Source organism: Danio rerio, chromosome 10 (genome assembly GCF_052040795.2).
Source record: "Danio rerio strain M-AB ecotype USA chromosome 10, GRCz13ab, whole genome shotgun sequence".
Classification (NCBI taxonomy): Eukaryota; Metazoa; Chordata; class Actinopteri; order Cypriniformes; family Danionidae; genus Danio; species Danio rerio.
Window position 1 is genome coordinate 46,963,605 of NC_141030.1, and position 11,396 is coordinate 46,975,000.

At 37.9% G+C, this 11,396-nt stretch overlaps 1 protein-coding gene across 5 annotated transcripts in view; it reads left to right on the forward strand.

Annotated features, from left to right (window-relative positions):
• Positions 1-11,396, forward strand: part of atg10 (ATG10 autophagy related 10 homolog (S. cerevisiae)) — a 38,290-nt gene that overhangs the window by 18,121 nt on the left and 8,773 nt on the right. For 3 of the 5 annotated variants that reach the window (NM_001037124.2, XM_087269709.1, XM_087269710.1), the window contains 2 exon segments: positions 3,837-3,969; positions 10,735-10,832. In NM_001037124.2, coding sequence (NP_001032201.2) covers positions 3,837-3,969; positions 10,735-10,832 — 231 coding nt within the window. 5 annotated transcript variants of the gene reach the window in all.

Genomic DNA, 11,396 nt, shown 5'->3' on the forward strand with positions numbered 1-11,396 from the left:
TCTTTCTTTTTTGCATCACTCTTTTTTCTTTTCTTTCTTTCTTTCTTTCTTTCTTTCTTTCTTTCTTTCTTTCTTTCTTTCTTTCTTTCTTTCTTTCTCTCTCTTTCTTTCTTTCTTTCTTTCTGTCTTTCTTTCTTTCTCTTTCTTTCTTTTCTTTCTTTCTTTCTTTCTTTCTTTCTTTCTTTCTTTCTTTCTTTCTTTCTGTCTTTCTTTCTTTCCTTCTTTCTGTCTTTCTTTCCTTCTTTCTTTCTTTCTTTCTTTCTTTCTTTCTTTTTTTTCTTTCTTTCTTTTTCCTTTTTTCTCTCTTTCTTTTTCTTTTTTCTTTATATCTTTTATCATTCTTTCTTTCTTTCTTCTTTCTTTCTGTCTTTCCTTCTTTTTTCTTTCATTCTTTCTTTTTCTTTGTTCTTTCTTTCTCTCCCTCTTTTTATTCCTTTTCTTTCTCTTTCTATCTCTCCCTCTCTTTATTTCTTTGTATCACTCCTTTCTTCTTTCTTTTTTTCCCTCTTCCTGTTATCATTAGAAATGAACATGCCTTAGAATGTTGTGAGCAAGACAAACCTCTCTAAAACTTAATATTGTCCTCCTAAAATACACAGACTCGTTTATATGTCCTGAGTGGTCGTGGGCTCTGAAATGTGGACGGTGTTTCTGTTCCTCCACTCTCAGACTGTTTCATTAGAAAGCCCTTCCGGCTGATTGCAAAATGACTCGACTTCTTGCATATTTACATTCAGCTCACATGCACGCACGCACACAAGCACACACACATGCACACATACACGCACACACACGCACACATACACGCACACACACACACACTCAACACCTTCTACTCTTCTGAAGGAGATGTTGGTGTATTCTGTGTGGATGAAGTAAATGTGATATGCCAGATATTCTGTGGTCACGGCTGGCTCGTTTACTCTTATTTGTTCATTCAGTAGAAACATCTGTATGAGTTCAGTGTTTATTTGTTTTTGAAATAATAGATTGACTACAAAATGCAATGCAAAATGCGAGGAATGTTGTGTTGTGTTACGATATGTTATGTTACGTTATGTTACGTTACGTTGTGTTATCTTGCGTTGTTACGTTACGTTGTTTCATTACGTTGTGTTATGGTACAAGGTGTTACGTTACGTTGTTACCTTACATTGTTACGTTACATTGTGTTACGATGTGTTGTATAACGATGTCTTGCGTTACGTTGTGTTACATTATGTAACATCGTAATGTTATATAATACGTTATGTTATAATGCATTACCTTGTGATACGTTACGTTGTTTTACTTTACGTTACGTTGTGATACGTTACGTTGTGATACGTTACGTTGTGATACTTTACGCTGTGATATGTTATGTTATGATGCATTGTTAAGTTGTTGTTACGTTATGTTGCCTTACGTTATGTTTTTACTTTCATTTGTTCTTTATTTTTTTATTCTTTTGTTCATTCTTTTCTTTTTTGTTCATTGTTTCTTTCTTTTTTATTCCTTCGTTTATTCATTTCTTCCTTTCACTTTTTTTACTATTCACATTTCTTCCTTTCACTTTTTTTACTATTCACATTTCTTTCTTTCTTTTCACTGTAAGCTAATTTGTTTGCAGATTCCCATTAGAATCTCAAAAAAAAGTCAAATTCTTGTTGTAATGTGAATATTATTTGATTTGAAATAGAAAATAATTTAAATTGTGGAGTTTTTATCGTGGGAATTATTGTTGTATATTTATTTTATTCATTTCTAATATTAATAATCACATAATCCCAGTATTGTCTAATAACTAACTCATTATCCACATCTGCTTTGTTGACTGGTGTTATAGAGTTTCAGTCTCTCTGTGCATTAAAAAAAAAATTGAGAAAACTTGACCTTGGTGAAAAGTGTTTGGCTGCAAGCAGGAGCTTGTCGGCTACAAGAAAGCCTCTTTTTCTCCATTGTTCAGGAAAAGAAGAAAAAACATATCCAGCAAGATCAGAAGATTAGAAAAGGCAGGACCACTTTTTTTCTTTTCTTTTTTTTTTGTGGCATCCTGTTTTGAGCGGTGGAATTTTTTTTAATGCCTCACTCAACAAAAACCTATCAGGGTTAACCATTTCTGTACCGCACACTTCATCTATACTCAATGTTACTCTTTGTCTATGAACACCTGCACACGAAGAAGCCAGATAATAATATAAAACAATAGCTGCCTTTATAATAATTAGGTCTGCCTCAATTTATACTTTAAACCACCAAAATCTTTCATTATATACACACACACACACACACACACACACACACACACACACACACACACACACACACACACACAAATAGATAAATTATTCTGTTAAATTTATTTTGTAATATTTATTTATAAAAAAATGTTTGTAATAATTATTTAACAGCAGATGGTGCTCTAGGCTAGTGTTTAACAGCAGAGGGCGCTCTAGGCTAGTTTTTTAACAGCAGATGGTGCTCTAGGCTAGTGTTTAACAGCAGATGGTGCTCTAGGATAATTTTTAAACAGCAGACGGCGCTCTAGGCTAGTTTTTAACAGTCGATGGTGCTCTAGGATAGTGTTTAATAGCAGATGGTGCTCTAGGCTAGTGTTTAATAGCAGATGGTGCTCTAGGCTAGTTTTTAACAGCCGATGGTGCTCTAGGATAGTGTTTAATAGCAGATGGTGCTCTAGGATAATTTTTAAACAGCAGACGGCGCTCTAGGCTAGTTTTTAACAGTCGATGGTGCTCTAGGATAGTGTTTAATAGCAGATGGTGCTCTAGGCTAGTGTTTAATAGCAGATGGTGCTCTAGAATAGTTTTTAAACAGCAGATGGCGCTCTAGGATAGTGCTTAACTGCAGATGGCGCTCTAGGCCAGTTTTTATCAGCAGATGGCGCTCTAGGATAGTTTTTAAACAGCAGATGGCGCTCTAGGATAGTGCTTAACCGCAGATGGTGCTCTAGGCCAGTTTTTATCAGCAGATGGCGCTCTAGACTAGTTTTTAAACAGCAGACGGTGTTCTAGGATAGTGTTTGCTTGCAGATGGCGCTCTAGGCTAGTTTTTAACAGCAGATGGGGCTCTAGGATAGTGTTTAAACAGCAGATGGTGCTCTAGGCTAGTTTTTAACAGCAGAATGTTGAGCATCAATCATGATGTCATAGTTTATTTGAGCCACTCTGCCCTTTCCAGCCTCTGTGATTCCTGACATGGCATGGGATGTGAAACAGTAGTTGTGTGTCTCCAGACTGAGCTCGTATGGAGGAAGATGTTATTAGTGAAGGCATGGATGCGTGAAGAATCCTGAAGTCTGTGTTGAGGGAAACTCAAACCTCTGCTGGTCCAACACGTCTCTCACACACTAGTGCTAATTAAAGCTGCGCGTATCTGTGTGGTGCGTAAAGGCCATAGTGATGATGTCATTGACCTGAAGTCACATCACAGGGGCCATGCAAGAGTCTCAATGAATGATGAGGATTGTTATTAATATTATCAAGACTTAACATGTAAGCTGTTGTTTCAATTATAGCAGTAATGAACAATGCCTAATAAGTATAATACTATTTATTCTGTGATTCAGAGCTGAATTTTTAGCATCATTATCCCAGTCCTCATATCACGCCAACCTTCAGAAGTAATATTATAATATGCTAATTCAATTGTCAATACACATTCGTGTTGTTTATTGCTGAATACAGCCGTGCTACATCGACTTGAACTTTGCCTGTTGTCTTAAATTCTGAGAGTTGCTTTTCACCATCAATGTTTGCTGCATTTATAGCTGAATCTTTATCTTGGAGCGGCATGAATCTCAGTCTCACTTTCCGTCTGTTTCTGGTCTTGTTTTCCAGGCAGACGCTGAGGATGAAACGGCTGGAGTTGATGCGGTGTGTGAAAGTCATGCTGTGCTGCGCTATGAATACCACGTTCTGTATTCCTGCAGCTATCAGATCCCCGTCCTCTATTTCAGAGCATCAGCGTTAGGTACGCCGCAGTCCCATTCGCCGTGTTTCTATCATTAAACCGCGCAGACTTGTTTATACACCGTCCGCTTCCCCTTATCACTGTGTATTTCAGAGCCCTCGCTGCTCTGCTTTTCTCAAAGTCTGCAGAAAAACACATTTGTCAAATATACAGCGAGTCTCGACAGCAGTGTTTGAGTTCGGAGAAAGCCAGACAAAGTTTGTGCTGTAAATATACATTAATAGCTTCCATGTCAACATTTTTAGGAGCTTTTGTTTGAGCGAGTTAGCAAATATGCACATGCAAGAGTGAATTATTTGAAAATGATGGCTATATTCAGCAACATGGGCTTTTTGGAAATTCGTGCTTCAGCCTAGATTTGTGTAGAACTGGGAAAACGGGTTTAAACATGCATTTGATGGCAGTTTCTAAACACTAGGGGGCAGTATAATGGCAGTTTCTAAACACTAGGGGGCAGTATGATGACACCAGCTTTTGTTCCTTTTCACACTAATGATATTTATAGAGACATATTTTTGGCAAATTAAGAATAGTTATTTGCACCCCCCCCCCCAAAAAACAAAAAACAAAAAAACAAAAAAACAAACAAACTACAAAACTTTAATAAATGCAGTCTATGATTTGTAATCGAATACATTTGCGTCACCTATCTATCTTCATATGGACAACTTTTCTTCCATAGTCAGTTTGCTTGGTCATCTGTATTTCAGAATCACAATATTGTAGACTGTTTCTTAGTGAACATAGTGGATATGTTATCTGAAACTTACAACAAAACATAGCCTAACTTATGCATTTCAGCTTTGCAAATAGTTAGACAGCACCCTCTAGTGGATTTGTCACCAGAAACGTACAACAAAATGTACCGTAAGTAACATATATCACATTCGCATATTGTAGACGGCGCTTTCTAGTGGAATTGTTACCTGAAATGTACAATGAAATGTACCCGAAGTAACATGTTTTACATTCACAAAATATAGACAGCGCCATCTTGTCGATTTGTTACCTGAAACGTACAACGAAATCTACTCGAAGTAACATATTTCATATTCGCAAAATACAGATAACACACTCTAGTGGATTTACCACCTGAAGCATGCAACGAAATCTAGTCTAGGTAACATATTTAATATTCGCAAAATATAAACAGCGCCCTCTAGTGGATTTGTCACCTGAAACGTACAATAAAATTTATTCTAAGTAATGTATTTCAAGTTAGCAAAATATAAACAGCGCCCTCTAGTGGATTGGTCACCTGAAGCATACAAAGAAATGTACCCTAATTATGGTATTTCACATTCGCAAAATAGACAGCACCCTCTAATTGATTTGTCACCTGAAACGTACAACAAAATGTGCCCTAACAAGTAACGCATTTCATATTTGTAAAATATAAACAGCACCCTCTAGTGGATTTGTCACCTCAAATGTACAACGAAATATAACCTAACAAGTAATGTGTTTCTTAATCTCAAAATATAAACTGCGCCTTCAAGTGGATTTGTCACCTGAAATATACAATAAAATGTACCCTATGTAATAAATTTCATATTTACAAAATATAAACAGCACCCTCTAGGGGATTTGTCACCTGAAACATACAACGAAATGTACCCTATCAAGTAACGCATTTCATATTTGCAAAATAAAGAGGGTGCCATCTAGTAGATATCTAGTAGATGTTTCAGAGACGTATTTCAGCTTCTCAAAAATATAGACAGCACCCTCTAGTGGATTTGTCACCAGAAACGTACAACAAAATGTATCTTAAGTAACATTTCATATTCGCAAAATGTAGACGGCGCTTTCTAGTGGATTTGTTACCTGAAATGTACAATGAAATGTACCTTAAGTAACATATTTTACATTCATAAAATATAGACGGCTCCATCTTGTCAATTTGTCACCTGAAACATACAACGAAATCTACTCGAAGTAACATTTTATAATTGCAAAATACAGATAACACCCTCTAGTGGATTTTTCACCTGAAGCATACAATGAAATCTAGCCTAGGTAACATATTTTAAATTTGCAAAGAATAGACAGTGTGCCCTCTATTGCATTTGTCACCTGAAATGTACAATAAATTTTTCCCTAAGTAATGTATTTCATATTCGCAAAATATGAACAACGCCCTCTAGTGGATTTGTCACCAGAAACACATACAACGAAATGTACCTTATGTATTTCAGATTCTCAAAATATAGACAGCGCCCTCTAGTGGATTGATCACCTGAAACAACGAAATGTACCTTAACAAGTAACGTATTACCTATTTGCAAAATATAGACAGCACCCTCTAGTGGAATTGTTACCTGAAACGTACAATGAAATGTACCCTAACAAGTAACTAATTTCCTATTCGCAAAATATAGACAGTGCCCTCCAGTGGGTTTGTCGCCTGAAATGTACAATGAAATGTATCCTAAGTAATGTATTTTATATTCGCAAAATATAAACCGGACCCTGTAGTGGATTTGTCACCTGAAGCATACAAGGAAATCTACCCTAGGTAGTGCATTTCATATTCGCAAAATGTAGACAGTGCCCTCTAGTGGATTGGTCACATGAAACAACGAAATGTACCTGAACAAGTAACGTATTTCCTATTCGCAAAATATAGACAGCGCCCTCAAGTGGAATTGTTACCTTAAACGTACAACGAAATGTACCCTAACAAGTAACTAATTTCCTATTCGCAAAATATAGACAGTGCCCTCCAGAGGGTTTGTCGCCTGAAATGTACATCAAAATGTACCCTAACAAGTAACGTATTTCCTATTCGCAAAATATAGACAGCACCCTCTAGTGGAATTGTTACCTGAAACGTACAACGAAATGTACCCTAACAAGTAACTAATTTCCTATTCGCAAAATAAAGACAGTGCCCTCCAGTGGGTTTGTCGCCTGAAATGTACATCAAAATGTACCCTAACAAGTAACGTATTTCCTATTCGCAAAATATAGACAGCGCCCTCTAGTGGAATTGTTACCTTAAACGTACGACGAAATGTACCCTAACAAGTAACTAATTTCCTATTCGCAAAATATAGACAGTGCCCTCCAGTGGGTTTGTCGCCTGAAATGTACATCAAAATATACCCTAACAAGTAACGTATTTCCTATTCGCAAAATATAGGCAGCACCCTCTAGTGGAATTGTTACCTGAAACGTACAATGAAATGTATCCTAAGTAATGTATTTTATATTCGCAAAATATAAACAGCGCCCTGTAGGGGATTTGTCACCTGAAGCATACAAGGAAATCTACCCTAGGTAGTGCATTTCATATTCGCAAAATGTAGACAGTGCCCTCTAGTGGATTGGTCACCTGAAACATACAATGAAATGTACCTTTTTTTCATATTTGCAAAATGTAGACTGCACCCTTTAGTGGATTTGTCACCTGTATTGTTAAATAAAATTTAAGTAATGTATTTCATATTCGGAAAATATAAACGGTGCCCTCTAGTGGATTGTTCACCTGTAACATACAACGAATTGTACCTTAACAAGTAATGTATTTCATATTCGCAAAATATAGACAGCGCCCTCTAGTGGATTTGTCACCTAAAATGTACACTGAAATGTACCCCTACTAACGTATTTCAGCTTCTCAAAAAATGTAGACCCTCTAGTGCAGTGTTTCTCAAACTATTTTCACCAAGTACCACCCCAGAAAAAATTGTCTCTCCAAGTACCACCATAATGACTGGTATTGAAATACATAGTAGGCCTAATTGGGCGGCTACAGCTTAATACAAAACTACAGATTAATACTTATTATTATGAATATTTATTATTGTCAGCCACTTTAAACATAATAAATAGTTTGAGCAATAACACACTTACAGTTAAAAAGAAGATAAATAAAATGTCAACGTTTAAATTAAAATGTGATTTTAAAAGTTCATTAAAAATGGCACTGTTCTTAAAAAGTTAAAAGAAAACTACTGTACTTACATGTAAAGTATCATAAAGTAGTCTATTCATCAAAACCTGCAACTGTTACTTGGACCTCATAAATATAGGTTGTATGTCATAATATTCATAAATAACTCAGATAAATTTTTAAATATATGTTGCATGTATATATGTCTTATATGTATATCGTTAAAATCTAAACGTTAACTTGTATTTTAAATATGACTTGGATTTACATATTTAAATTAGAAATTGTATCTGCTTACTGCTCGTTAGAGTAGGCTATGTGTGTCAGAGAAGCAAGTGATTAAACTATACCTGTAAACACTGATGTAAAAATAAGATACGCCCCCAACAACCGTTACAAATATGGGGAGGAAAATAAACTCAAATGATAGAATACATAACAAACATTAGAAAAATTAAAATAAAATAAAAATGTTAGCCTATTAAAATCAGTTTCCTTATTACATCATTGTTATCATACGCGTCAAAGGGTTAAAAGTGAGTTCATTTTTTTACTTAAAGGTTCAGGACACCCTGGAGAACTTTTTTTTTATATTAACAGATGTGTGTGTGTTGAGCATCAGTTAAGACAATGTTAGCACCTGTTAGCTTTAATTGTGGGGAAAACTGGATAATTTTGAGCTTTTGTCAGCTAATTTCAGCTTCCGGGTTTAAAATGATTTTTGGGGCGGGATCAAAATCGGCGACGTAGCGCAGTACTGCAAGTGCAATGATGACGCGTCGGTTTCTCATTATTATTCATAGCGGAGTTTTCTTATCCTATGAGAAGAGCCGGCTGCTTAAAGGGCCATGAAACCCCCTCGTTTCAGCAGGGTGTTTTCACACCTCTACTTTGGAAAAAGTCAGAAAAGTGGGCGTGTCCAGCTCTGTTTAGGGGGGAGTGTCGGAGGAAGAAAAGAGGCTTGGTGTGGGAGTGTCTATTTGGGCACGCTGAATTTCAGAGTCAAAACACACAACCACAGCGGACAATGTGACTGTGTTTACATGAACATCTGTAGTCGAATTATTTGCCAAATTATTAAATGGTGGACTTTAACTGCAGTTTGGCTCTTTCATTCAGGGAATTCATTCATGCCCCTCCCGACAAACGGGATATTTGATTCGAGGCGCTGCTCTAAGCGTGTATTTTTCATGCAATGTTTGATACCGCACGGCGAATGAGAGAAAAAAAAACTCAGCATTTCCCGGAAACTTAGATGCACACGGCAGGTAGCGTCAGAAAGCCGCGTGTGTTATTCCGGTCACAAAATCCAACACGAGGTTATAGTTTGGTTGTAACTGTTAGTGCTAACTATTGCACTCTATAAAAGCAACACTTCACCCTTGTTTTGCCAACACAACGTGGCGTCTTTGCCGTCTACACTGTGACAGTAATGAATATTAATGAAGTTGCACAATAGAGCGCGCTGATTGGTTTGAACCAAGCCTTACTCATGCATTAATGCATCACACTGTAAGACGTAATAAGACACACTCTGGCACAGACGTCCAGTCTGCACGCTGGAATACACGCTATTATCTCATGGCCGTGACGCAGCTTCAAAAATTCGTTTCAAACCGGAAGTACGAATTTGCTTGAAATAACGCAAAAACAACCAATTTACACTTTTTAGTGAAATATAGGTGTCCTAATAGTGTTTTTAGCAGTGTGGGACACATATACCACTGTCAACAGCTCAAACACATGTGTTTTGGTGTTTCGTGACCCTTTAATTATTCATGAGACCTGCCAGACCTAACAGAGTCCAGCCCAAGCTGTGAGACACGTCACGGACTCACGGCACGGGCACACAGTATTTAGCCGTTCATGAAGGCTCATATGCGTTTGTTTCCATGATCCACGCGGTTTGTTGCATGTTTTCCCCCGCGATCTTGTCAGGGCCGATCATACAGCAAAGCTGTGTGTGTGCTGCAAGCATTTTTGTCGGGAGAGCAGCACGAGAATTAGAGAATGGCCGACGCCGTCTTTTATCAGGAGTTCATTCACATTCAGACACATCACTGTGCTGCTGTGTTTGCCTAAATCCTCCAGATTACCAGCAGGGCTAATGGTTAAAATAGACAGGTGAGGAGACCTGCTGCAATAAGTCTGCTGGATACGGGGATTGAGGGAGAATCCTCATTTATAGTGTTTACATGAACACGATTATCTATATAATGATATAAATTGTGGTTATGTGTATATGAAATTACGAATAACAAATGTAGCAGGGCATTAAATCACTGTTCATTTCTTTGAGTTTTAACTTTGTAAACTATAAACTCATGCGTCTCCTCACGGTTTGTCTCATTTTGTGAGCTAGCTTCGTTCGCTCACGTTCTCCCCTGCTGGCCACGCCCACTCCTGCCCGATGCTCGCGGAGCTCCACGCCCATTAATCATGCATCTTTTGAAAAAATTCTGAAGTAGACTTTAACCGAAAGTGGGGGGTGTCATGGCCCTTTAAATTGTTTAGCGATTCCTCTGCGTACCACTAGAAGAAATCCTGCGCACCACTTGTGCTACATGTACCACAGTTTGAGAACCAGCTCTAGTGGATTTGTCACCAGAAATGTGCAGTGAATCGTAGCCAAAACAACATATTGCAAAAAAATGTAGGCACATATTCACTAAGAGCCTGGGTTTTTATTGTTATTATCTATTATTACTGAGACTGTATTTTTATTCAAATTTGAGATCATCTTATGTTTATTTTTTTTAAGAAATGGCAAATAAGAAAATTAATTTAAATTTCTCACATTCTTTATTGCTTAAGAATATCGCTGTGAATCCGGCTCCAGATGATTAATCCTGCGTTCTGTGTTATAGATGGGCGCTCGCTTTCTCTGGAGGAGGTGTGGAGCAACGTTCATCCAAACTACAGACAGAGGCTGAAGCAGGAGCCCTGGGACACACTGACACAGCAGGTGATGTGTGTGACTGAGGCTGTGGGAGTTTCAACATGCTCAATTCTGTCGTACGGCACTGCGAATATAATCAGAACTATTATATTGCCAGCCGGGACTCGAACCAGTGACCTTCTTGCTTTAAGACCAATCATTAGCGTCTTTCTAATGCAGTCGACAGACATAAAAGGCCCTTGGCTACCTTTCTGCATCAAAACCTGCAGTCTTGCTGTGACTGGTCAGTTTACATGTCAATCAAAACAGTTCCTGTATTAGTGGGCGGTTCTTTTGATGGTGCAAACTTTACACCGATATCTGGGAAGCGTATGGACAAACTCACTCGGGCCGCTGGGTTTCTCTGCTTTGGGCTGTGATGCAGAGCCGTACACATGATTACAGCGAGACCCTGAGGAAAAGGAGAGAGAAAGAGGACGAACGGATGCAGAAAGGGCTGATTAGAAGGACATTAGAGGAGAGGGACTGCAGGAACACACCAGAAGGTTGAGGGTCTCGAGGAGCTCAGAGAGAGAAATACTGACGCAGGTAAACAACAGTGACTCACATCAAGGCCGTATGAACGATGAC